The sequence below is a fragment of the Actinia tenebrosa genome, unplaced genomic scaffold (assembly GCF_029948245.1).
Source record: "Actinia tenebrosa isolate PJP-AT-01 unplaced genomic scaffold, QUT_ActTen_1.0 PGA_scaffold13__45_contigs__length_12533684, whole genome shotgun sequence".
Classification (NCBI taxonomy): domain Eukaryota; kingdom Metazoa; phylum Cnidaria; class Anthozoa; order Actiniaria; family Actiniidae; genus Actinia; species Actinia tenebrosa.
This window is the reverse complement of record NW_028292573.1, coordinates 638,629-665,808: the sequence shown is the minus strand read 5'-3', so window position 1 is coordinate 665,808 and position 27,180 is coordinate 638,629. Positions and strand designations below refer to the sequence as shown.

General features: G+C 43.1%; 1 protein-coding gene across 1 annotated transcript; it reads left to right on the top strand.

The window, feature by feature from the left end:
- Positions 1-4,966: 4,966 nt before the first annotated feature.
- On the top strand, positions 4,967-27,180 carry LOC116297699 (UDP-N-acetylglucosamine transporter SLC35D4 homolog). The gene is made up of 15 exons (XM_031705983.2): positions 4,967-5,045; positions 5,222-5,268; positions 5,349-5,429; positions 5,511-5,592; positions 6,000-6,077; positions 6,968-6,993; positions 7,094-7,145; positions 7,918-7,966; positions 8,049-8,094; positions 8,228-8,263; positions 8,482-8,516; positions 9,015-9,084; positions 26,374-26,467; positions 26,711-26,775; positions 26,873-27,180. The coding sequence occupies exons 1-15, from the start codon at positions 4,971-4,973 to the stop codon at positions 26,970-26,972; spliced, it is 936 nt and encodes a 311-aa protein (XP_031561843.1). The 5' UTR covers positions 4,967-4,970; the 3' UTR covers positions 26,973-27,180.

Sequence of the window (27,180 nt, the reverse complement as noted above, 5' to 3'; positions counted from 1 at the left end):
TGCGGGCTCAAAGGAAAACCTGGAAAAGGAGCTGGGCTTACCACCAAGGAAAAGGTTAAAAGAGCCCTTTTGAAGTATGGCGTTCCACTGGCATTTGCGGTCGCTATTAGCACCGTAGTAGGAGTTATCCTATCCGCGCTTAAGGCTACGGGCGCGGGCGTAAAGAAATTAGGCAATGGGCTGACGGACTTGGGAAAAAAGATGGCAGCCGGTCTTCTGGGCTGCTGGGTTCGGTTGTTTCCTTGGCACTTAGGGCCGGCGGGTGAACTGTTGAAGTTCGTGGGGAATAACATTTGGATCTTGGTTGTCGCTATTGGAGTGGTACTCCTGAAGAAGATGAAGGCTTAATCTTATCCTCGTGTATTACTGGGGGCTTATCGTCGTCGGGCGTCCGAGGCGTCCTCGACTGGGGATAAGTAAAGATAGTATTCGCGCCGCCTTGATAATGCGGAACTAGCGGCAGCACACTCATGGTGCTAATGGCCTTATGATTATAAGCGGCGTCCACCCATTCATATTGCCCATTTATTCGGAGGATGCCGGGGTATTTACCACCCCCGGTGGCATCGCTGGGGCGAACTTGAAGCTTTGCATATTGACAATTAGCTATTATATGAAAAGTCACGGGCGTTAAGTCTTCTCCGCTTTGTGGGTTGGGTTCGAATGAAAAATGAGTTGGGTTCCTCTTATCATTTTTTATCCTATAAGGTGGTAACGGGGTATTGGTCTCGTCTAGGATTCTAAACCCAACATTACAACTGTTCCCCGTGTTAATGCTAATAGTGCAAATAATCAATCCCAAGCCTCCAACCTCAACCCACAACCCAGTGTCGCGCCAACTATCACCCCCCGTGTATTTTTTATACTCTAAGTAATGAAGAAACCAATCTTCCTTCGCATGTGGGTTCATATACTTAACACCGTAAGAGTGCTAATGGTGGCATGATTAAAACCGCATTTCTTTGATTTTCCATACTATTTACGCAAACGCTCCCGGTGTCATCTACGCGCATTTGCAGCTTCACTAACCTATGACAATCAGCAACCATGTGAAAAGTCCAAACCGATAAATTTTCGGCGCTAACGGGGGGCGGCTCTACTGAAAAATGTGTAGCCTCTCTGTTGTTCGTCTTCGCGCGTATGGGTTGCAGTATACCATTCTCATCTAGAAACCTGAAGCCGACGTTGGCATGGCTGCTTGTGCCAATGCAAATACTACAAAGGATTAACTTCTTTCCTGAGTAGTTCAAGTCTACAGACATTCCGGTGACATCAACCCAAGATGCCTGGGTGTATTTTTTCTCGCCTGTGTAAGTCGTATAAACACAATCTACTCCAGCTACGTAGGGGTTGTTCATCGCCATATATAATAACTCAGACCAATGCTCGCAGCTGCTAAGCCGGCTTTTAATAAGTCATGGTCATATTCCTCACGTATCGCAGGCAGGACCTTCTTCGATGGTTTCTTAACTACGGGTAGCTTCGTTTCATGCGACTTTTTTGACTTCTCCACGAAATGGGGAATGTTCCTAAGAGTGTCAGAGTTCACGTCATTCACCCCAAACTTCATATCCTTAGTAGCTCGTTGAAGTTTGTTGTTGTATCCTACTACGGAACCAGTATTCATAGATAAATTACTGGGCATTAACCAACAACCCGGGGCTACTGCATAGTCCAACCTCGCCTTAGAATTTTGTATAGCTAGTTGGTAACGCTGTACGCCCTTGCTAATGTCGCCCTCCAAGATTGAACTTTCGAATAAGATCAAGGCTTCGGCTCGCGTCTCTTCTGCGGCGCCCGTATTTCCAATTATACTTGATCGGGTATTTACCTGAGCTCCAAGAATAGAATACACGTAAGCTTCTATGCTGCGGTTCAAACGGGCAAGGCCGGCTTTGGTTAGTCCTTTACCTTCTGGGGGTATGAAATTAAAGTATTGCTTCGTTTGCTCGTCGTTGGTAATCTTAATAATCAGTGGATTGGCCCCTGCATACTTACCGCCCTCGTCTTTGAACAGAGGTCCGTCTCTGACTTCCTTAGTGGTCTTAGCGTTTGGTTCAAAGAAGGTGCTACTGTCGTGAGTTTCTTTGTGATACCCAGCATTCCATCGTAGATTCAACGCATGAACTTCCTTATCACTTAGCTCGTGTCCACCAATCCCCCAATAAGCCCAAATGTGCCCTAGACCATTGTTAGCACCGACAGTGCATCTAAAATCCTTCCCTACAACACCGAACTCCTTACAAAGCCTGTTATAGGCCGGAACGTCGTATTTGTTATCTCTTGGATAGAACGCAACATCTCCTAGTAATGCAGTAACGCCCATCTCATGCAGTATTCTTCTAACCGTGAAGTGAAAATGAAACATGAATATTGAATTCTTCATCAAGTTTGCACTTACACCGCAGCCGCTAGTGGCACACCAAACCGCAAAGTTTAGTTGCTGCGGCCAATAACGCATGTTAGGACCACTTAACCATTCATGAGATTCCTTAGCGGTGGTATGAACAATGGGTACGTCTTTGAAGATATCCCGCACCTTTAACAGAAAGGAATGGTTGTTAGAGATCCGCATGTTCAGCGTTAGGTCCAAGCTTGGGTGTTTATCAAATGAAACCGCGGGTATCGGATAAGTACTGGTACCAAGCAATAATTCCTTTGACCAACCTTGCACGGGTTTAGGCTTAGGATGCTTCAGCTGAGAGTCTATCTGATCGACCAGCGTAGGTTTCAAATCCTCATTGCTGTACATCCTAGAGCCGTTATAGTAAATCCCATCGGGTCTTCTTTCGAACTTACTAGGGTCTGCATGCGGAAACATCTTCCTAAAGGCCCTCCAGTTCCAGTAATCCCGGTTGTCGTGATGTGGCTGCTCCTCAATATCATTCCCAAAAGCGTCGTACATTAGTATATATAATGGATGTTATACCATCAGCACCTCAGTTGTACCCAGATGTTCCCAATTATCACACTACGGGCACCAATAACGGATGCCGAAAACTTCAGGCTCAATAAAGCAAATTTAATCCTGGCTTACTTGGAAGGGCAGGCAAAACACTACGAAAAAGTTAGGAAGAAATACGTCAGAGCCCGGAGTACGCTACATAAGATTGCGATAACTTCAGGATCCATATCTGTTGTGTTAACGGGCTCCGGCGTTGCTACTTCGCTTACTGGGCCGGGAATAATCGTTGGAGTTCCTTTGGCCGGCGTTGGGGCAGCCTGTGGTATTATTTCGGCTGTTGCTACGGGTATTATGAAACAGTTGTCAAGCAAGATATCCAAGCATGACACGACAATAGCTCTGTCAAGGGCTAAAGTAAATACAATTACCGATCTTGTCTCAAAGGCTTTGCGTGACAGAAAGATAGACGACGTAGAATTCTCGCTTATTCTGGCCGAAGAAGACAAATACGAGAAATTAAAGACGGACATAAGGAATAAAAAAACAGTCGTAAAAGATCTTTCCGAGGAATCTCGCAAAAAGATCTACCAAGAAGCGAAAGAAGAGCTTCAAAGAAAGCTTGCTCAGTAAACATCTGCTTCGAAAAAAGCAAAACAGGATTTTATTTGCATATCGAACGTCAGTCTAGAAAATATGCAGATTAAATATAATATTTTTCACATACATAAGCGTCCAGATGTGTCTGGCGTTCGCTTGTGATCGTGGGACTTTGGAGCTGGGGAGGCCTAAAGTCCCGAGTTCAAGCCTCGCTGTAGACGCATTTGGACCGGTTGCTGTGAGTGAAAAAAAAGCCTCCCCACACTCACAGCAACCGTGGGGGGAGGGGTAGAAAGTGCGATTCAACCCCGCGATGGGGGGTTTCGCGATTGGAAAAGTCAGGGGGTGTCTCGGGACGCTGTCCGGAGTTCACCCTCTGGTGGGTCGTAAGAAAGATATATGTGTATGTACTAGAGGGCCTCTGGCGCGGGATGAAATAAGCCCCGTAAGCCCAAAATGCAAAAAACCCCACTGGGGATAGCTTGGTGTTCTGCGCGATGCATTCCCCAGTGGGGTTTCTGGCAAAATAAACGCCAGTTTTGCATTTTTATTTTCTCGGAATCCATCCTAACAGGGGGTGGTTGGGGTCTATTTTGTAAAATATTTCGTAAATTACGTCAGGATAATAAGGAATATCCTTATCCAGCCGACAAAACATCCACTCGGCTCTGCTCATATCAGAAACCTCGGGAATAGACTTACCGGTAGTTTCAGACAAAAGATAGGGAATAGCTTTGTAATATTTCCCTAGTTTTAATTTTTTCAGCGTTTTCCGTAGACTTTGCGGGGTTGGCTCTTCTAAATGGTCTATGATTTTCTTCTTTACTTTGTTGTCTAAATATACCGGTCGATAACCTTGGATATGACTCATCCAGTCCCTAAAGTATTTTATTCTCTTATAAGGTGTTTTCTTACGACCTCCATTGGCGTAATACTGCTCTCTGGTAGCATTTGGTACGGCATTGCGACTATTTTTACCACACTCGTAACACTGTGCTGACGTGTCGTCTTCTATTTGCATTTTCTTACCACAACACCAGAAACCCTTGGGCTTGGGGTATGTTAACTTTGGATCTTAGGCAAATTATACAGAAGTCATTGGTGAACTTTTTACATTCATGCATATGTAAGACAAATATTCCTAACATAGCAGCAACAAATAACGAGACACGGGTATTTCCCGCTGCCGGCGCCTTCCTTAAACCGCCTGTAAAACCCGTAAATCTTTGACATTGACCGCGAGTCCCCCTTACTGCTGCTAATGATGTTACTTGTGGTGTTGATGAAAGTACATTACACGTTATTGATACAACTATTGGCACAAATGAATGTACATTTTCTGTTAATGAACGGCAAAAGGTGTAATATCATCATATGTAAATAATTGCGTGTAGTTTTAAAATCTGTTTGTTGGGGTTCCTGTGGTACAGTAGAAACTGAAGCAGGATTCCTGTGTAATTTCACAACGATGCCAACATGGCAGACAAGGGGGTTGTTATTCGTATTTTGTTCTTTAACTTTAATCACGATGTTAACAAACAAGGTATGACGTAATAAGCCATTTAAAGTAATTTTTCTTTGCTTTTTCATCTCCTAGTGTAGATACTACTGATTCATAATCTGGAGTACTTTACCAAATTGCTTTTTTTTCCATTTAGTTCATTCGTTTTAGCTAGTTCGTGATTTTGCCTGTTGTTCATACACTTTGTTTCTTTACAGTATGTTCTATCAACACTGAAATTTACATACCCAACAATTTATCAAAGGTATATAAGTTTATTGAAAGATAGTAAAATTCAATACATGCCTGATTTAAGACTGAATATAATGTACCTGTTAACATTAGCTGGCAAACAGGTACAGTGGCTGTAGTTCTTTTGATCCTTCATGGTATTGGATATATACAACTGGACTTAACAGTTAACAGGTACAAAGATCAAATGATGTAAATTCGTTCAAGAGTCTTGAATGGGTGCTCCTTATCAGCTAGCTATTGTTTATTTTCCAGGAATATCATGATTGCCTGGTTTCCAGCAACTGTATACTTCACAGGAATGATCTACTCAGGTTCTGTTGCATTGTCAAAGCTGGTATGACACAGTACTGTGCAGAATTAGAGGATTGGTCATCGATTAGCATGTATCCATCCAGTTTTGGGTGCATGCAAGAGGTTGCTAAGTTGCACCAGGCGTAGCCTCTAGCTTCTTGAGTGCTTAAGCACCCGAACAAAACTTGATGGATTCACGCTAATCGATGACCAATGTTTTTATAACATAGCAAAAGCATAAAAAGTCTTTGTTAATCAAGAAATCTGCATTACGTAGTGCCTGCTACTCAACTGACATCAGCATGCACCATAAATTTTTAGATGCACAATTGTGCATGCTAATTAACCAATCAAAGCGCTCACTATATATATCATGGCTATGCTATAGTTTTCCATATATTATTATATCATTGTATTTATTTAATAATTCTTCCCTTTTCTTTCTCCTAGCCTATACCAGTATTCTGTGTTCTACATTACATGACATTTATGTGGGTCTCATTAATAGAAACAATTCTGCACAAAAAAGTAAGAAACAAATATCCAAATATGTGTAAAAAACTTCCCATACTTTTTTTCTTAAAGTTTGTACATTGATTGCTTATCTAATTGCCCTATTTCACTATGACGTCACTGCTTGTTTATGTGGGGGATAGAAATGCCAAATCCAATAGAAAATTCAACAAAATTTGCTCCTAGTGAAACAGTTTAATCTAAAATGGCCTGGTTTTCAGATATAATATGTTTTAATATTTACTAAAAAATATTCTGAGCGTTTGCTGGCTATTTTACTTTTCTTCGTGGATTGATACAGGTTTTAGAACAATTTGACCCCCCTCCGATGACCATGATCCTTTGCGTTTAAACAATAGATTGTTTTGATATGATGTCATAGTGAAATAGGGCAATTCTAATAGGCCCTTTGCAGTTAACGGTCACTAGCTACTTGTAAAGAACTGAATGAAACGATGTGTAACCAGTGTGTTACAAAATGCCCTTTTATTACGATCTCTCAAAACAGGTTGTAGAAAGTTTGTTTGCTCACCAGTATATTTCACCCATGGGAATCGAGATGTTCATTCATTTGTTCTCAGTGAATTAATCAGTACATAATTACTGAGGTGCAAAGGGCCTATTGTTTGTAAATCTCTCTATTGACTAACCTGCCATGTATTAAATGTTCTTTATAACTGTTTACTGCATGCATGCATGCACATCCATTTTATTTTTCTTGAATAACTGCACTATAGCTAAGTGGTTAAGAAATAAGGACCTGATCCCTGTTAATACTGATTGGCTTTATTTCTAATTATGCATTAGACATGCTTAAATATTGCTGAAAAAAATCTATTATTATATCATTTTTAGCTTGGTGATCATTATAAGATCCTTAAGAATCAAATTCTGTTCTTTTTTAGGCATTGCAGGTTCTCCCAACTCTCTGGTAAGAAATTAGTTTGTCTGTAAGGCATGTCTTGTTATCCAAATAAGATGGAAAAGATATTGATATTCAGTAAGGATTAATTTATTCTTATGATTTCAAGTCTAGCTCTTGTTGGCTTGTCATCTGTTATCATTGCAAGATCAGATCCTCAGGTAGGTGGTGTTATTATACATTTTATTTAATAGCTTTTTGGGAATAACACAGACCTCAGCCTTGCTCATCACTGATTATCATGCTCAGTGAGTCTTATCCATTAATTGTTTATCAAAACTATTATCAGTTACATTAAAGTATTTAGTGAAAAATTAAACCTACAGCCAGTATGGTCTATTAATAGCAATTAGTCCTCTTCAGCCCTAATGGACTATGAGTCAATAGCTCTTGAGGTCAAAGACCGAAAGAGCTATTGACTCATAGGCCATGAGGCTAAGAGGATTAATTGTTTTAGTCAAATCCAACTTAGTTGATCAAATATCAAGATGCAAACAAATTTTTAATTAAAAGTAAATTTAATGTTTTGGTTTTCTAAGCTGGCTTTTTTGCTACTAGTTGTAGGCTATAACTTATTGCTAGTATTAGATCATCCATTTAGAATGCAGCATTGATGATAGAACACTAGTTGGGTTTGACTAAAAGCCAATTATAGTTCATGAGGCCAAAAGCAGAATTAATTCATAGAGAATAAGGATAAGAGGGCTAATTGTTTATATTAGTATAAATCAAGTTATCAAATAAATAAAAACAAACAATTTTGAAATTAGGTTGAAATAATTTATTTTTTGTATTGTTTTGGTTTTCAAAACCAGCACTTTTCACTGCTAGTGGTCTGTTACAAATAGACCACTAGTAACTCAACAATAATTCAGAATTCGTGATAGGCCATTTGTAGATTTACACTAATTTTGATTAAATACGTCTTTATAGTTTAACCGTATTGGCTACACATGGATGATATTGCATTGTATCTTTGCTGGTAGGTTGATATTATTAAAATTAAAGCTGATGGTTCTATTCTAAACATGATCGTGTGAATTTTGTTAATATTCAATTTAAAGGAATGTACCTGTATACAGAAAATTCTCTCAAATCTTTAAAATTGAGGTATGAATCATTGTCAAATTTATTAGAATCTCCATAAAAATGCAAAGTTAGCCTGTTAATCTTCTCAATACCCTTGGATAGATATAGTGTATGTGATTGTATTTTATGTTAATAAGATGTCGTTTTTTAACAGGGAAATAAACAAAATATTTTACAACACTATATCCAGGTAAGTTTTTTTAAATTTCTTTATTATCAAAAACCTATTAAATATTGGGCTACTTTTGCTTTTTATTCATTTATGAGTCCCTAATTTAAATTAACTAAAGACATTAAAAGAGGACCAGGAGTTTATCAGTTGAATTACTGTCAAGTGTTTATCTTCTCAGTATAAACAAAGTTATTTATTGAAAATTGAAAAAATTGATTGAACTTCTTTCATTGCAGCATCATAATTTTAATGGCTGTGTGTGTTGGTACAGGTATTGATATTCCATCACTATAATTGCTGTTACTAGTTTTGAAATCTAAGAAAAGACACAACACATTAGGTTTTGCAGACATGTTTCAGCACTATCCTGTGCCTTCATCAGACATTAATTAGTATATGTAGTATATATAATTGGAACACAAAATACTCTTAGGGCTTAACCTTTTTGCATAACTTTACTATACAAATGCCAGGCTTCCTATAATTGATTGGATAATAAAGCGTTGAAGCATTGAAGCGTCTTTTTTTTGTTTTAAATGTATAGTTTCACTTAATAAATTTTAAGAACATTTTATCCGTTTAATTTTATCTTCAGATGATAACATATTTCCATAGCCTGGGAAAACAGACGCCCTTTCATTCTCCGTTCCCCTGTTGTTTCTCCTCAGGTTAATGTTTTCAATATTCTTTTGCTAATAGGTTATGTAAAAAAATAAGTCCTAATAAGTCCTAAAAAATAAGTCCTAATGTAGCTCTTTTTTGATTACAGGGGAACTGTATAAAGTACTAGAATTTCCATTCCTGTATACCAGAACATTTCATATTGGCTGCCTAGTGAGGTAATTATTATCTTTACCGGGAATTTATATTCATTTCAACTTCGCAAACTAAGGTAAAAAAGGATGGCACGGTAAAAAAAACGTTTTCAATTTTACCAAAAATCTTGGCATATAAAACGCTTGCCTCTCACCTCTGAGGTCTGGGCTTCAAATCCCAGTCACCCCATGTGAGTAGTATAGGGAATGGGGGTTCCAGCGCAATCTCAACACGGGCAAGACCCGTGTCAAAAATCCACCTACGGACGACCCCCCACTCCAAGTGTGGTTGAGGGCAACAGCGCACTTAAATATGTTAGTCTATATATGGAGTGCGAAGAATGTAAGAGAACTTTTAAGAAAGAAGCGGATTTGAAAAAGCATTTGAAAATGAAGACGAAGTGTATGAGCAGTTATGATTGTGGATGTGGTAAGAAGTTTGAGACTAAGGTTAAATTGTTTTGGCATTGTCAGGATTGTGAGTATGACTACGACGATCTGAAAAGGGTCTGGAATTAGGTACAAGATATCTCCTATTATATAGATGGAATCCCAAAGCAATTTCGAAACGGTGTCAATACCCGGTAACGGTGAGATTGATGTTAGACAGTTTTGGCGTCAGTCAGAAAGGAAGGTCAAGAGAACGCTTCGAAAAGGTATAGAAGAATTAGGAGCCCTGAAAGCAAGTATAATGGTAGAAGTAAGTTTATCAAAAGATGAGGCAACGACGACAGCAATGCTGCGATCAAAGTCGTTAGTGATATTAGAGTCCACGAATCTGGATAGGTCACTCAGCGAAGCCTTAGAAGCAATAATGGAATCGCTGTCTAACTACACGAAAGAAGGATCAGGTTGGACAGTGGAGGAGGTAGAAGGAATAGAGATAAGTATAGCCAGGTACGTACCCATACGAGGGGGGAGTTACGTACCGCTACCAACGTGGGTAGAAAGGAAGAAGGCTATTGTAAACGTGAAGAATGAAGACAATCGATGCTTTATGTGATGCTTTAAACGATCTAGCAATTAACGTTTACGGAGTCAGAGAGCAGACGATAGTACCGTTAGTTCTGTCAAAAAGTAAAGGAGAGCGCGTACATTTATTCTACCACGGCGGACACTACTCATGGGTTAAACACATTAGCAGACTATTCTACAGACATACTAAGCACAAAGGCAAAAAGTACTTCTGCGACTGCTGCTTGCTGTCATTTACATCCTTAAATACCCTAAAGAAACACGATGAGATCTGCCGCGGAGTTGAAGAAGTGGCGCAACGGATCCAGATGCCCACCAACAAAGAGCTTTCATACGCAGACCATCAAAAGCAGATGCAAGTGCCTTACGTGATATATGCAGACTTCGAAGCGTTGATAACTAAGGAAGAGCAGAAACGTGGCGCCACGAATAAGGTAGGATTACACGAGATCTGCTCCTTTGGTTACATAGTAGTCAAATCAGACGGTAAAGCAAACCCTCCTGTGATTTACCGAGGTAAGAACGCAGCTAATGAGTTTCTAGAAGCATTGCGAGAAGAGGAGGGGGAGATTAGAGAACAATTAAGACGTCCAAAGAAGATGGAATTTACCAAAGAGAACCAGGAGGCTTTTAACAAGGCAAAAAAATGTCACATTTGTCAACATACGCTTCTTCAGTTTGGAAGACGAGCCAAGAAAGCGTGGGATGAAGATGGAAAGTATCTAGGAGAAGCTCATTTTAAATGCGGGAAGTATGCTAAGAAAGGTGAGAAGCCGGGAAAGCCCTCCACGCACTGCATTCACTGCCACAAAGCATTTGTTAAGGATTTCTATGTGGATAAGGTTAGGGATCACTGCCACATCACGGGTAAATACAGAGGAGCGGCTCATTGGAAATGCAATATAAACTTCAAAGTAAATCCAGACATGGAGATTCCGGTGTTCTTTCACAACCTCCGCGGTTACGACTCCCATTTGCTACTACAAGGAACAGACGGCTCCGACGTCAAATGCATACCCAACAACAAAGAGCGCTACATGTCCGTAACTGTGGGTAAGCTAAAGTTCTTAGATTCGCAGCAGTTTATGGCGGACTCCTTAGCAAACCTCGTAAAGTATAACACCAACTTTCCCATTTCCAGTCAATATGGCGCGGAAAGGAAAGGAGTCTACCCATACGAATACATGGACTCCTGGGATCGATTCAAAGAGTCCCTACCACCCAAAGATCGCTTCTACAGCACCCTAAACGAGTCCGGTATAAAGGATGAGGAGTACCAGCATGCGTTAGACGTGTGGGAAAAGTACTCGTGTGAGAACATGGGGGACTACCACGACATCTACCTAAGGTCTGACGTAGTGCTGCTTGCAGATGTTTTCCAAAGCTTCAGAAAGATGGCTATGGAATATTACGGATTGGATCCCGCTAATTTCTACACGGCTCCTGGGCTCAGCTGGAGTGCTTTGTTAAAGAAGACAAATGCGCAGTTGGATCTCCTAACGGAGTACGACATGTATCGGTTTATGGAAGACGGTATTCGTGGCGGCGTATGCGGACCCAGCCGACGTTACGCCCGCGCAAACAACCCCTTAGTAGAGCACGACCCAGAGAAACCAACCACATACATTTACTACCTGGATGCGAATAACCTTTATGGTTGGGCAATGTCACAGTACCTACCTGTGAGAGACTTCGAATGGGATCCAGTGAAGCCGATAGACTTCTACATGCAGGTAGGAAAGGAGGAAGACAAGGGTTACGTTTTAGAAGTGGATCTGGAGTACCCAGAGCGCCTGCACGACGAACACAATGAGTTCCCCTTAGCACCAGAAGCGATAGAGATACCATTTAAGCAGCTAAGTCCGCTGCAAAAGCAAATGTGCCCTGGTTACAAACCGTACAGGAAACTAACTATGAACCTGATGGATAAGAAGAAGTATGTGGTACATTACCGCAACCTGCAGTTCTACGTGCGACACGGAATGCGCGTAGAGAAGATCCACAGAGTCCTAAAATTCACGCAGGAGCCCTGGATGCGTCCCTACATTGACTTTAACACGCAAAAGCGTACCGCAGCGAAAAATGACTTCGAGAAAAACCTCTTCAAACTGATGAACAACAGCGTGTTCGGAAAGACAATGGAGAACATCCGCAAGCGCGTAAGCGTAAAAATAGTCAGCACCAAAGAGGAAGCAGAAGCATACGTGTCACAGCCAGGCTTCGTTAGATACGTAGAAATGCTGAACTTCTACGTGATTCACATGAAAAGGGCAAACCTCTTACTAAACAAGCCCGTTTACACAGGCTTTACGGTGCTGGATCTATCGAAGCTGCTTATGTACGAGTTCTACTACGATAAGCTTAAGCCAAAGTACGGAGACCGCTGTCGCCTCCTATACACAGACACCGACTCCCTAATTCTAGAAGTGCAAACGGAAGACGTTTACAAAGACTGCCTCCCCGACATGGACGAGTACGACACCAGCGGTTACCCGAAGGAGCACTTCCTTTACTCTGCGAAGAATAAGAAGGTAATTGGGAAGATGAAAGACGAAATGTTAGGAAAACCCATAGTAGAGTACGTGGGTCTGAAACCAAAGATGTACAGCGTGCTAAAGTTAGACGGCGTAGAAAAGAAAGCTAAAGGCGTAAAAAAGTACGTGGTTAAGAAGGACATTACGCACGAGTCCTACCTCAACGTATTACAAACACGCAAGGAACAGCGGCATAAGATGAACAGCCTGCGCAGCTATGGTCATCAGATACATAACGTCACGCAGGAGAAGGTGTCACTGTCTGCATTTGACGGTAAGCGATGGATGTGTGATGACGGAGTGCATACGATAGCATTCGGACATCACACGATAAGCAGTTCTTCCATGACGAACCCACGTGTGGGGCCATCGTGAAGATAATACAAGATGGGCTGACCCTTCTTAGCTATTACGCTTCGGATCTGGTAAGTTTCCAAAGACCAATTAGGATCCGTAGCTCTTTTGGATCCTCCTTCTAATTCACCCGGTCCGTAGAGATATCGGACTGTGACATTACCTAATTTTTTTTCATGGGGGAAGACCGCCCTCGAACTTCTGACGTAGGACTTGTGTTCCACGTGTTTCTTCTTCATAGCATCCTTGGGTTTCATTCCCGTAGCCCTGGCCGCCTCGTTGTTCAAAGCCGCGACGACCTGGGGGAGCCTCTGAGTCCATTCCCTGTTGCGTTTGGAGGGATCTTCCAGCTCTTTCCAATACTGGTACCCAAAGAGACGCTCGGCCAGGGTCTTATTGAATCTTTCAACAATGCTCTGACCCCTGTGGTACTCTGCCTCGGCTCTCCTAATTTTGGTGTCGTGGTCTTTCAGGGTTTTGGTAACCACGCCCATGAACTCCGTCCCCGCATCCACTTGCAGCAGTTTAGGCCATTTCAAGACGCGCTTATAAATCCTACCTAGGGCTTCTGCGACTTCCCCAGAATCCTTGCTGGTTATGGGTTCGGCGTCCTTGTATCTGCTTGCGATATCGACTACGGTCAAAGCGTACCTATAGGTCTTTTTTCTCACCTTGTCGTGCGGCAAGAAAAGCAAGTCCGCCTGATGAACTTCATTAGGGGTATTTACGGTGAAGCTGGGCCTGGGAATGTACTTAGGCACGGGAAGATAAACCTGCCAGAGGGTTTGTTTTCTTAGCCAGTTCTTGGCCGTTTCATCTGATACCCTGGCCGCGGTCGCGAGTTTCTTGATGGCCGACGCTCCTTTCCAATAGCCTTCAGGCCCATAGTAAATCCTCTTGAGTTTATCCTCTACGCGGCCCATTATATGAATTCCAGGACAAGATTGATCTTGCGTCCGTTAAAGTCCACCGTCTTTCCGTCCACCTTAATGGTGATGTTTATGCTTTCTACCAAATTAGACAAGTCATAGCTCAAAGAAATGGGAGTGTATTCTACCAGATCGAATGGATTACCCTTAGGTAGGAACTTAGACATAAGAGAAGACTTTTCTCCATTGTTGTAACTATGGACTAAATCGCAATAGACTTCGTAAGAGGATGCGACTTTCCATTTCACAGGTATGGCTGTGTTGGTAATCGTCTTGCCTGAGGCACATAATAAAGATCCCAATGGGTCAGACTTTCCAAAAGTCATTGAATAATTTGACATATTATGTTTGAGGGTCATTTCGTGCGGCAATCCTGTGGTGAGAGTATAACCGTGTTTTGCTAATTCCTTGGCCAGTGTGATTGGCGTATAATGTCCATCGGGCAGCAATACGGCTTGATAGTTAGATCCTCCTGTATGCTCAGTGACTATGCCCCTAATCAGGTTATACCAAGAATTGTACAAAGAGCAACTTATGAGCCGAACCTTATGGGCTTTAATGGGGGGATTCAAGTAAGTGGTAAAGTCATTCTTGTCGCTTTCCAAAAAGACGATCATTATATTTCAGGAAACACAGTTCCCTTCGTTAGAGCAGATACGCCAAAGCTACGCCCCCCGCCAGCCCTGCGACTCCTACAAAGACCAATTCATTGTCTTTTTGTTTCTTAGAAGGCTGATAGTAATCCTTAAACTGAGGCCTTTTTAACCCCGTTAATGCCGCGGGGTGTGCTTGCGCATAGAGCTTAAAGGCGTAGTCTGTATTTTCGAAGTTCTTATCCGCCTGCATTTTGTCTTGGTAGTTCTTGTCCAACCAATCCCTGTAAGCTTGTCTTTTTTCATTCCAAGCCGCCACGTCTCGCTGATATTTCTCCAGCGCTAAGTCGTGTCTCTTCCTTTCGGCGGCCAAATCTCCGCTGCGATCACCTCTAACTAATCTATCCAAATACTGACCACCATAATTAGCTCCAGTGAATGCTAAAGCTGCAATAACTCCACCTGCGACTAAGCTAGCCATTTATACATTAGGAATGTACTTTTCCTTCTGTAGGTAATTCTTTGCCATGATAGCCCCGCCTACGGCAGCGGTCATCTTAGCAAAATTAGCGAAGCTCTTGCTTGGGTCTTCAGTAAAGTCTTCTTTGAGCACTTTCTTACCTACCCAACCAATACCCGCAACGATGGAAGTAATGATAGCTGCTTCTTCAACAGTTTTCAATAACGCGGTTGACATTATATTACAAAGCGAGAAGGAAAATCTAGGTCGCCGCGGGTGATAAATTTACTCCATTTCAGGGATCTTACTTTTTCTAACCTCCACAGGTGCGTGATATGTTGGTGGTTCTACCTTTTTCGTAGCCCGCCATTGTAAGTAAAGGCTGCCTGCAGCTATGATGACTCCTAACGCGCCGATGACGTACCCAGGATTAATAAAGGATTCCTCTTCTTTTTCCTCCACCTTTTCCTCCTTTTTTGCCTTGTTCTTTTTATTCATCTCCGCGAGCTTCTTTCCGGCAGCGACTCTGCCTGGAGATTTAGCCTTGGTAATCTTGGTATCTTCTACGGGTGGTTGTTCTTCGGTGCCACTCATCTTATATTAAGGGACTTGAAGGACTTGACAAGTAACTTGATGACGACTTGACAATGACTTGGCAATGACTTGACAACGACTTGACTAAGTACTTGAGGTGACTTGACAACGACTTGACTAAGTACTTGAGGTGACTTGACAACGACTTGACTAAGTACTTGAGGCGACTTGATCAGGTTCCTGGAAGACCTTTTCGACTTCTCTGTCCTTCTTGAAGTCCTTCCAAGACACCAGTACCTCCTTCAAGTCGACATGCTGAGCTACGTGAAGTGCCGCAGAGGCGACTGCCATTAACTTACCGCACTTCAAAGACAACCACCCGCAGGTTATCTTAAGTTCTTGGGATATGACATAGTCATCTCTTATGTCCTTCTGTAGTTGCTCCACGTCGTCTATGGGCAGTGCAAGTCCAAGCAATTTAGTCGCAAGTCGGATAGCGGAGTCTGCTACGGCGTCCGTGGTCTTACTTGCAAGGGCGGCCTCGTACCTCTTATGGAACTTCTTAACTTCCTCTTCTGACAACTTATTAACTTGCTCATGGGTAAGTTCCTTGCCTATCATTTCTTTACACTTCCCCGAAGACACAAGGATGTTAAGTTGTTCCTTAAGGTTACTTTCGTCTAACTGCGCGGGGACTTCATCTAAGAGCTGCTCAATGTCCATATATGTTAATGGAATACGGAAACCTCAAAGAGAAGATCATCTTGGAATGTTGGTGCGTTTTTAAATGCCGCATGTATTCGTGTAACTGTTCCTTGGATATCTCACCGCCGTAGTCGCTTAAGATGGTTTCCAGGTCAGACTTGCTCGGAGTATAAAATACGACAAGTGAACCTATGTTTTCCCTGAAGGGCTTAGAGACACTGGTAAGCTGCTGGGAAAGCAACCAAACGCTGATATTGTCGTGTCTACCGCTGAAGGCGAGCTTAACGAGCTCGGAGGTGCGCTTTTTTACGTCGTCCCCGCAGGCAATGTCATCCAATATGAGGAGCGTCTGTGTATCTTTAGGGAATTGCTTATGCCAGAACTTCAAATGGCTGGATAACTCGTTAGGGTCTAAGATATCTACAAAGAAGTCGTCATCTTTCACTCCTATGCCCGTCCAGGTGCGGTTATTCACGTAGGTGGGGCATAATAGCACTATGTAGTCGAAGCGGTATCTAAAGGGTCCTAATAGCTGCTCCACGACGAACTGGGTCTTTCCGCAGCCGGTGGGTCCTACTATCAGAGCATTGCAGGGAATATGGTTCGGATCCATTATATATACGATGGACCCAGTGGACGCAGTTAGAAGGATTGCCACCGACGCAAAAGATAAAAGAGACACCATAGAAATGCAAAGGGAGGAGATAGACCGGTTAAAAGAGCGCGTGCAGGAGTTGTACGATGAAATGTGCGGTCTGAAGCGTGCAGAACGGTTTGGCGCGCTGATAACGATGGCAACGTGGGCTAAGGAGTCCGTTAAGGACTTCATGCGATATCCCCTGTAGAATGTTGACAATAAGGTTAAATCTTTGTTAAGGATGCCTGGAAACTATTTCAAAGAGTGTCTCAGAATGTTGACAATAAGGTTAAATCTTTGTTAAGTATATGTGGAAACTATTCCAAAAAATGCCTCAGAATGTTGACGCTTAGGTTAAATCTTTGTTAAGACGTGCCCTTCAAAGGGGTTCTTATTTTTATTTATTATTATTAAATATCCTTAATTATTCTTAATAATAATAAATAAAAATAAGAATGGGATTTGAGACTCTTTGCACGAACCCTACTTTACTATTTTAAGCCGCCTACTAATCCTTACGGGCTTTCCTTGCCGCCTCATTGCCGGCATGCCAGGCCTCAAAGCAATCTAAGTACTCCTTAAAGCCGCCTTGACCGTCGTAGAGGCACTGCCAAATATGCTGGTCACTTCTTTGACAGCCGCAACGCTCGCAGGTTGCCTCCCAATATTCCCTATCTTCCCACCTTACGCCTTCGACGCAGTCAAACTCCGCAAAGCGCTGGTCAATTTCCTTCTTCCGGCGCGTTAACTTCCTTTGGGTTTCCTTTGGGCAACATCGTGCAGCAACGTCGCCGTGCTCCTCGCAAGCCACGCTCAGCAGGTCGTAATTGCCGCGGCACCGATGTCGGTGCCATTCATCGTTCTTGTCCTCCTCGCAGCGCTCACATACGTTCTTTAGGCAAACGCGGTTATCCACGTGGTAATCCAACATTTGCGCGCTGCTAAAGAGGCGATTACACTCCTTACAACGCCTTTCGCGTGCCTTCTTAGCGCATACCTTCTTTTCCAGGTGGTATTTTAACATTTGCTTGCTGCTGAACTCCTTGTTACACCGCTCACACTCCATATATAATAAGGATTTAATAACCCTTATATGGGATACCGCATAAAGTCCTTAATGGACTCTTTTGCCCCGGATACTATTTCAAAGAGTGTCTCAGAATGTTGACGTTTAGGTTAAATCTTTGTTAAGGATACCTGGAAACTATTTCAAAGAGTGTCTTAGAATGTTGACAATAAGGTTAAATCTTTGTTAAGTATATGTGGAAAGCCCGTAAGGATTAGTAGGCGGCTTAAAATAGTAAAGTAGGGTTCGTGCAAAGAGTCTCAAATCCCATTCTTATTTTTATTTATTATTATTAAGAATAATTAAGGATATTTAATAATAATAAATAAAAATAAGAACCCCTTTGAAGGGCACGTCTTAACAAAGATTTAACCTAAGCGTCAACATTCTGAGGCATTTTTTGGAATAGTTTCCACATATACTTAACAAAGATTTAACCTTATTGTCAACATTCTGAGACACTCTTTGAAATAGTTTCCAGGCATCCTTAACAAAGATTTAACCTTATTGTCAACATTCTACAGGGGATATCGCATGAAGTCCTTAACGGACTCCTTAGCCCACGTTGCCATCGTTATCAGCGCGCCAAACCGTTCTGCACGCTTCAGACCGCACATTTCATCGTACAACTCCTGCACGCGCTCTTTTAACCGGTCTATCTCCTCCCTTTGCATTTCTATGGTGTCTCTTTTATCTTTTGCGTCGGTGGCAATCCTTCTAACTGCGTCCACTGGGTCCATCGTATATATAATGGATCCGAACCATATTCCCTGCAATGCTCTGATAGTAGGACCCACCGGCTGCGGAAAGACCCAGTTCGTCGTGGAGCAGCTATTAGGACCCTTTAGATACCGCTTCGACTACATAGTGCTATTATGCCCCACCTACGTGAATAACCGCACCTGGACGGGCATAGGAGTGAAAGATGACGACTTCTTTGTAGATATCTTAGACCCTAACGAGTTATCCAGCCATTTGAAGTTCTGGCATAAGCAATTCCCTAAAGATACACAGACGCTCCTCATATTGGATGACATTGCCTGCGGGGACGACGTAAAAAAGCGCACCTCCGAGCTCGTTAAGCTCGCCTTCAGCGGTAGACACGACAATATCAGCGTTTGGTTGCTTTCCCAGCAGCTTACCAGTGTCTCTAAGCCCTTCAGGGAAAACATAGGTTCACTTGTCGTATTTTATACTCCGAGCAAGTCTGACCTGGAAACCATCTTAAGCGACTACGGCGGTGAGATATCCAAGGAACAGTTACACGAATACATGCGGCATTTAAAAACGCACCAACATTCCAAGATGATCTTCTCTTTGAGGTTTCCGTATTCCATTAACATATATGGACATTGAGCAGCTCTTAGATGAAGTCCCCGCGCAGTTAGACGAAAGTAACCTTAAGGAACAACTTAACATCCTTGTGTCTTCGGGGAAGTGTAAAGAAATGATAGGCAAGGAACTTACCCATGAGCAAGTTAATAAGTTGTCAGAAGAGGAAGTTAAGAAGTTCCATAAGAGGTACGAGGCCGCCCTTGCAAGTAAGACCACGGACGCCGTAGCAGACTCCGCTATCCGACTTGCGACTAAATTGCTTGGACTTGCACTGCCCATAGACGACGTGGAGCAACTACAGAAGGACATAAGAGATGACTATGTCATATCCCAAGAACTTAAGATAACCTGCGGGTGGTTGTCTTTGAAGTGCGGTAAGTTAATGGCAGTCGCCTCTGCGGCACTTCACGTAGCTCAGCATGTCGACTTGAAGGAGGTACTGGTGTCTTGGAAGGACTTCAAGAAGGACAGAGAAGTCGAAAAGGTCTTCCAGGAACCTGATCAAGTCGCCTCAAGTACTTAGTCAAGTCGTTGTCAAGTCACCTCAAGTACTTAGTCAAGTCGTTGTCAAGTCACCTCAAGTACTTAGTCAAGTCGTTGTCAAGTCATTGCCAAGTCATTGTCAAGTCGTCATCAAGTTACTTGTCAAGTCCTTCAAGTCCCTTAATATAAGATGAGTGGCACCGAAGAACAACCACCCGTAGAAGATACCAAGATTACCAAGGCTAAATCTCCAGGCAGAGTCGCTGCCGGAAAGAAGCTCGCGGAGATGAATAAAAAGAACAAGGCAAAAAAGGAGGAAAAGGTGGAGGAAAAAGAAGAGGAATCCTTTATTAATCCTGGGTACGTCATCGGCGCGTTAGGAGTCATCATAGCTGCAGGCAGCCTTTACTTACAATGGCGGGCTACGAAAAAGGTAGAACCACCAACATATCACGCACCTGTGGAGGTTAGAAAAAGTAAGATCCCTGAAATGGAGTAAATTTATCACCCGCGGCGACCTAGATTTTCCTTCTCGCTTTGTAATATAATGTCAACCGCGTTATTGAAAACTGTTGAAGAAGCAGCTATCATTACTTCCATCGTTGCGGGTATTGGTTGGGTAGGTAAGAAAGTGCTCAAAGAAGACTTTACTGAAGACCCAAGCAAGAGCTTCGCTAATTTTGCTAAGATGACCGCTGCCGTAGGCGGGGCTATCATGGCAAAGAATTACCTACAGAAGGAAAAGTACATTCCTAATGTATAAATGGCTAGCTTAGTCGCAGGTGGAGTTATTGCAGCTTTAGCATTCACTGGAGCTAATTATGGTGGTCAGTATTTGGATAGATTAGTTAGAGGTGATCGCAGCGGAGATTTGGCCGCCGAAAGGAAGAGACACGACTTAGCGCTGGAGAAATATCAGCGAGACGTGGCGGCTTGGAATGAAAAAAGACAAGCTTACAGGGATTGGTTGGACAAGAACTACCAAGACAAAATGCAGGCGGATAAGAACTTCGAAAATACAGACTACGCCTTTAAGCTCTATGCGCAAGCACACCCCGCGGCATTAACGGGGTTAAAAAGGCCTCAGTTTAAGGATTACTATCAGCCTTCTAAGAAACAAAAAGACAATGAATTGGTCTTTGTAGGAGTCGCAGGGCTGGCGGGGGGCGTAGCTTTGGCGTATCTGCTCTAACGAAGGGAACTGTGTTTCCTGAAATATAATGATCGTCTTTTTGGAAAGCGACAAGAATGACTTTACCACTTACTTGAATCCCCCCATTAAAGCCCATAAGGTTCGGCTCATAAGTTGCTCTTTGTACAATTCTTGGTATAACCTGATTAGGGGCATAGTCACTGAGCATACAGGAGGATCTAACTATCAAGCCGTATTGCTGCCCGATGGACATTATACGCCAATCACACTGGCCAAGGAATTAGCAAAACACGGTTATACTCTCACCACAGGATTGCCGCACGAAATGACCCTCAAACATAATATGTCAAATTATTCAATGACTTTTGGAAAGTCTGACCCATTGGGATCTTTATTATGTGCCTCAGGCAAGACGATTACCAACACAGCCATACCTGTGAAATGGAAAGTCGCATCCTCTTACGAAGTCTATTGCGATTTAGTCCATAGTTACAACAATGGAGAAAAGTCTTCTCTTATGTCTAAGTTCCTACCTAAGGGTAATCCATTCGATCTGGTAGAATACACTCCCATTTCTTTGAGCTATGACTTGTCTAATTTGGTAGAAAGCATAAACATCACCATTAAGGTGGACGGAAAGACGGTGGACTTTAACGGACGCAAGATCAATCTTGTCCTGGAATTCATATAATGGGCCGCGTAGAGGATAAACTCAAGAGGATTTACTATGGGCCTGAAGGCTATTGGAAAGGAGCGTCGGCCATCAAGAAACTCGCGACCGCGGCCAGGGTATCAGATGAAACGGCCAAGAACTGGCTAAGAAAACAAACCCTCTGGCAGGTTTATCTTCCCGTGCCTAAGTACATTCCCAGGCCCAGCTTCACCGTAAATACCCCTAATGAAGTTCATCAGGCGGACTTGCTTTTCTTGCCGCACGACAAGGTGAGAAAAAAGACCTATAGGTACGCTTTGACCGTAGTCGATATCGCAAGCAGATACAAGGACGCCGAACCCATAACCAGCAAGGATTCTGGGGAAGTCGCAGAAGCCCTAGGTAGGATTTATAAGCGCGTCTTGAAATGGCCTAAACTGCTGCAAGTGGATGCGGGGACGGAGTTCATGGGCGTGGTTACCAAAACCCTGAAAGACCACGACACCAAAATTAGGAGAGCCGAGGCAGAGTACCACAGGGGTCAGAGCATTGTTGAAAGATTCAATAAGACCCTGGCCGAGCGTCTCTTTGGGTACCAGTATTGGAAAGAGCTGGAAGATCCCTCCAAACGCAACAGGGAATGGACTCAGAGGCTCCCCCAGGTCGTCGCGGCTTTGAACAACGAGGCGGCCAGGGCTACGGGAATGAAACCCAAGGATGCTATGAAGAAGAAACACGTGGAACACAAGTCCTACGTCAGAAGTTCGAGGGCGGTCTTCCCCCATGAAAAAAAATTAGGTAATGTCACAGTCCGATATCTCTACGGACCGGGTGAATTAGAAGGAGGATCCAAAAGAGCTACGGATCCTAATTGGTCTTTGGAAACTTACCAGATCCGAAGCGTAATAGCTAAGAAGGGTCAGCCCATCTTGTATTATCTTCACGATGGCCCCACACGTGGGTTCGTCATGGAAGAACTGCTTATCGTGTGATGTCCGAATGCTATCGTATGCACTCCGTCATCACACATCCATCGCTTACCGTCAAATGCAGACAGTGACACCTTCTCCTGCGTGACGTTATGTATCTGATGACCATAGCTGCGCAGGCTGTTCATCTTATGCCGCTGTTCCTTGCGTGTTTGTAATACGTTGAGGTAGGACTCGTGCGTAATGTCCTTCTTAACCACGTACTTTTTTACGCCTTTAGCTTTCTTTTCTACGCCGTCTAACTTTAGCACGCTGTACATCTTTGGTTTCAGACCCACGTACTCTACTATGGGTTTTCCTAACATTTCGTCTTTCATCTTCCCAATTACCTTCTTATTCTTCGCAGAGTAAAGGAAGTGCTCCTTCGGGTAACCGCTGGTGTCGTACTCGTCCATGTCGGGGAGGCAGTCTTTGTAAACGTCTTCCGTTTGCACTTCTAGAATTAGGGAGTCGGTGTCTGTGTATAGGAGGCGACAGCGGTCTCCGTACTTTGGCTTAAGCTTATCGTAGTAGAACTCGTACATAAGCAGCTTCGATAGATCCAGCACCGTAAAGCCTGTGTAAACGGGCTTGTTTAGTAAGAGGTTTGCCCTTTTCATGTGAATCACGTAGAAGTTCAGCATTTCTACGTATCTAACGAAGCCTGGCTGTGACACGTATGCTTCTGCTTCCTCTTTGGTGCTGACTATTTTTACGCTTACGCGCTTGCGGATGTTCTCCATTGTCTTTCCGAACACGCTGTTGTTCATCAGTTTGAAGAGGTTTTTCTCGAAGTCATTTTTCGCTGCGGTACGCTTTTGCGTGTTAAAGTCAATGTAGGGACGCATCCAGGGCTCCTGCGTGAATTTTAGGACTCTGTGGATCTTCTCTACGCGCATTCCGTGTCGCACGTAGAACTGCAGGTTGCGGTAATGTACCACATACTTCTTCTTATCCATCAGGTTCATAGTTAGTTTCCTGTACGGTTTGTAACCAGGGCACATTTGCTTTTGCAGCGGACTTAGCTGCTTAAATGGTATCTCTATCGCTTCTGGTGCTAAGGGGAACTCATTGTGTTCGTCGTGCAGGCGCTCTGGGTACTCCAGATCCACTTCTAAAACGTAACCCTTGTCTTCCTCCTTTCCTACCTGCATGTAGAAGTCTATCGGCTTCACTGGATCCCATTCGAAGTCTCTCACAGGTAGGTACTGTGACATTGCCCAACCATAAAGGTTATTCGCATCCAGGTAGTAAATGTATGTGGTTGGTTTCTCTGGGTCGTGCTCTACTAAGGGGTTGTTTGCGCGGGCGTAACGTCGGCTGGGTCCGCATACGCCGCCACGAATACCGTCTTCCATAAACCGATACATGTCGTACTCCGTTAGGAGATCCAACTGCGCATTTGTCTTCTTTAACAAAGCACTCCAGCTGAGCCCAGGAGCCGTGTAGAAATTAGCGGGATCCAATCCGTAATATTCCATAGCCATCTTTCTGAAGCTTTGGAAAACATCTGCAAGCAGCACTACGTCAGACCTTAGGTAGATGTCGTGGTAGTCCCCCATGTTCTCACACGAGTACTTTTCCCACACGTCTAACGCATGCTGGTACTCCTCATCCTTTATACCGGACTCGTTTAGGGTGCTGTAGAAGCGATCTTTGGGTGGTAGGGACTCTTTGAATCGATCCCAGGAGTCCATGTATTCGTATGGGTAGACTCCTTTCCTTTCCGCGCCATATTGACTGGAAATGGGAAAGTTGGTGTTATACTTTACGAGGTTTGCTAAGGAGTCCGCCATAAACTGCTGCGAATCTAAGAACTTTAGCTTACCCACAGTTACGGACATGTAGCGCTCTTTGTTGTTGGGTATGCATTTGACGTCGGAGCCGTCTGTTCCTTGTAGTAGCAAATGGGAGTCGTAACCGCGGAGGTTGTGAAAGAACACCGGAATCTCCATGTCTGGATTTACTTTGAAGTTTATATTGCATTTCCAATGAGCCGCTCCTCTGTATTTACCCGTGATGTGGCAGTGATCCCTAACCTTATCCACATAGAAATCCTTAACAAATGCTTTGTGGCAGTGAATGCAGTGCGTGGAGGGCTTTCCCGGCTTCTCACCTTTCTTAGCATACTTCCCGCATTTAAAATGAGCTTCTCCTAGATACTTTCCATCTTCATCCCACGCTTTCTTGGCTCGTCTTCCAAACTGAAGAAGCGTATGTTGACAAATGTGACATTTTTTTGCCTTGTTAAAAGCCTCCTGGTTCTCTTTGGTAAATTCCATCTTCTTTGGACGTCTTAATTGTTCTCTAATCTCCCCCTCCTCTTCTCGCAATGCTTCTAGAAACTCATTAGCTGCGTTCTTACCTCGGTAAATCACAGGAGGGTTTGCTTTACCGTCTGATTTGACTACTATGTAACCAAAGGAGCAGATCTCGTGTAATCCTACCTTATTCGTGGCGCCACGTTTCTGCTCTTCCTTAGTTATCAACGCTTCGAAGTCTGCATATATCACGTAAGGCACTTGCATCTGCTTTTGATGGTCTGCGTATGAAAGCTCTTTGTTGGTGGGCATCTGGATCCGTTGCGCCACTTCTTCAACTCCGCGGCAGATCTCATCGTGTTTCTTTAGGGTATTTAAGGATGTAAATGACAGCAAGCAGCAGTCGCAGAAGTACTTTTTGCCTTTGTGCTTAGTATGTCTGTAGAATAGTCTGCTAATGTGTTTAACCCATGAGTAGTGTCCGCCGTGGTAGAATAAATGTACGCGCTCTCCTTTACTTTTTGACAGAACTAACGGTACTATCGTCTGCTCTCTGACTCCGTAAACGTTAATTGCTAGATCGTTTAAAGCATCACATAAAGCATCGATTGTCTTCATTCTTCACGTTTACAATAGCCTTCTTCCTTTCTACCCACGTTGGTAGCGGTACGTAACTCCCCCCTCGTATGGGTACGTACCTGGCTATACTTATCTCTATTCCTTCTACCTCCTCCACTGTCCAACCTGATCCTTCTTTCGTGTAGTTAGACAGCGATTCCATTATTGCTTCTAAGGCTTCGCTGAGTGACCTATCCAGATTCGTGGACTCTAATATCACTAACGACTTTGATCGCAGCATTGCTGTCGTCGTTGCCTCATCTTTTGATAAACTTACTTCTACCATTATACTTGCTTTCAGGGCTCCTAATTCTTCTATACCTTTTCGAAGCGTTCTCTTGACCTTCCTTTCTGACTGACGCCAAAACTGTCTAACATCAATCTCACCGTTACCGGGTATTGACACCGTTTCGAAATTGCTTTGGGATTCCATCTATATAATAGGAGATATCTTGTACCTAATTCCAGACCCTTTTCAGATCGTCGTAGTCATACTCACAATCCTGACAATGCCAAAACAATTTAACCTTAGTCTCAAACTTCTTACCACATCCACAATCATAACTGCTCATACACTTCGTCTTCATTTTCAAATGCTTTTTCAAATCCGCTTCTTTCTTAAAAGTTCTCTTACATTCTTCGCACTCCATATATAGACTAACATATTTAAGTGCGCTGTTGCCCTCAACCACACTTGGAGTGGGGGGTCGTCCGTAGGTGGATTTTTGACACGGGTCTTGCCCGTGTTGAGATTGCGCTGGAACCCCCATTCCCTATACTACTCATGTGAGCTGAGTTGGTTGGTTCTCTTTCTGACTCTGAGGGTTTTTCCGGTCCTCCAGCTTTTTGGCCTACCTCCTCTCAAATCAACCCTTACTTCAACATGTTTAGAGCTGTGCTCCGGGGTCAACCCCGTTGAGCTGTGCCACTGCTATACTTGTGTTGGTGATAAGCGATGAGAACTTTTTTGTTGTTGTTGTGATAGTTCATCTAAAACAAGGAATTCAAAAATGGAGGTCTAGCGTAAAAATGTCTGTCAAATTTATTTACTTTTAGTGGATTATTTGGTGCAGTGCTTAGTATTCAAGGAACTGTAATTGCAAACACTGAGTACAAATTGTCCTTACCGACTATCAGTTGTATCAACAAGGTATGTATTGTTTTAGTATTTTTCTTGGGTTACTGGTTTGTCCAATAGAAGAAGGGAGGTTTCAATAGAACCCGTTTAGCAAAGGGCCATTTGGGCATAACAGACGCTGCAACATTCCTCTCCAACAAAAATCTTGCGCTTCCATGACCGGAGTGGCAAGAATTAATCGTTGTGTGTTATCAGTAGCTATGTCAGTATCAATATATTCCCACTAACTTTGTCTATCCTGAAACATGGTTTTAGATTCTTCTTTCGAGTCTGTCTCTTTTGGTCTTTCAAGCAGGCTATACGATCAGTATGGCGTTAAGGTCAGTAATGAATTGCTTTTCAGTGATTGGACATAACTTATTCTAGAATTTCAAAATATAGCATTATAAATCAATTGTTATCTTTTTCTCTTTCAAGCATCATGGTTGGGCTTTTGGTTGGACTTATTTATTGTAACACATTATCAAATGAGGATCCTGTGGTAGATCCTCAACATTTGCACGTCACTGTGGATTGATTATGGATGAAACCAGGGAGTTGGGAGGGAGACCTCTTTTTAGCCAATTAGAACCCTCCATTTTCGATAATTTTTTTCCACCTTCATCTCCCTCCCACCTCCCCTATGAAACAGGCTATTACAGCATAAGAAGAAGCTGAGTGGATCGACAATTGAAAACTTGTAATTTAATACGACAAAAGAGAATTAAACAGGCTTCATCTCCAGA

Excerpts from the sequence above, each read along its gene's own strand:
- LOC116297699 (XM_031705983.2), top strand. The coding sequence starts at position 4,971 with ATGCCAACATGGCAGACAAGGGGGTTGTTATTCGTATTTTGTTCTTTA. Across the intron at positions 6,994-7,093 it reads CAGGTTCTCCCAACTCTCTG|TCTAGCTCTTGTTGGCTTGT; the intron begins GTAAGAAATTAG and ends TATGATTTCAAG. Across the intron at positions 7,146-7,917 it reads TTGCAAGATCAGATCCTCAG|TTTAACCGTATTGGCTACAC; the intron begins GTAGGTGGTGTT and ends ACGTCTTTATAG.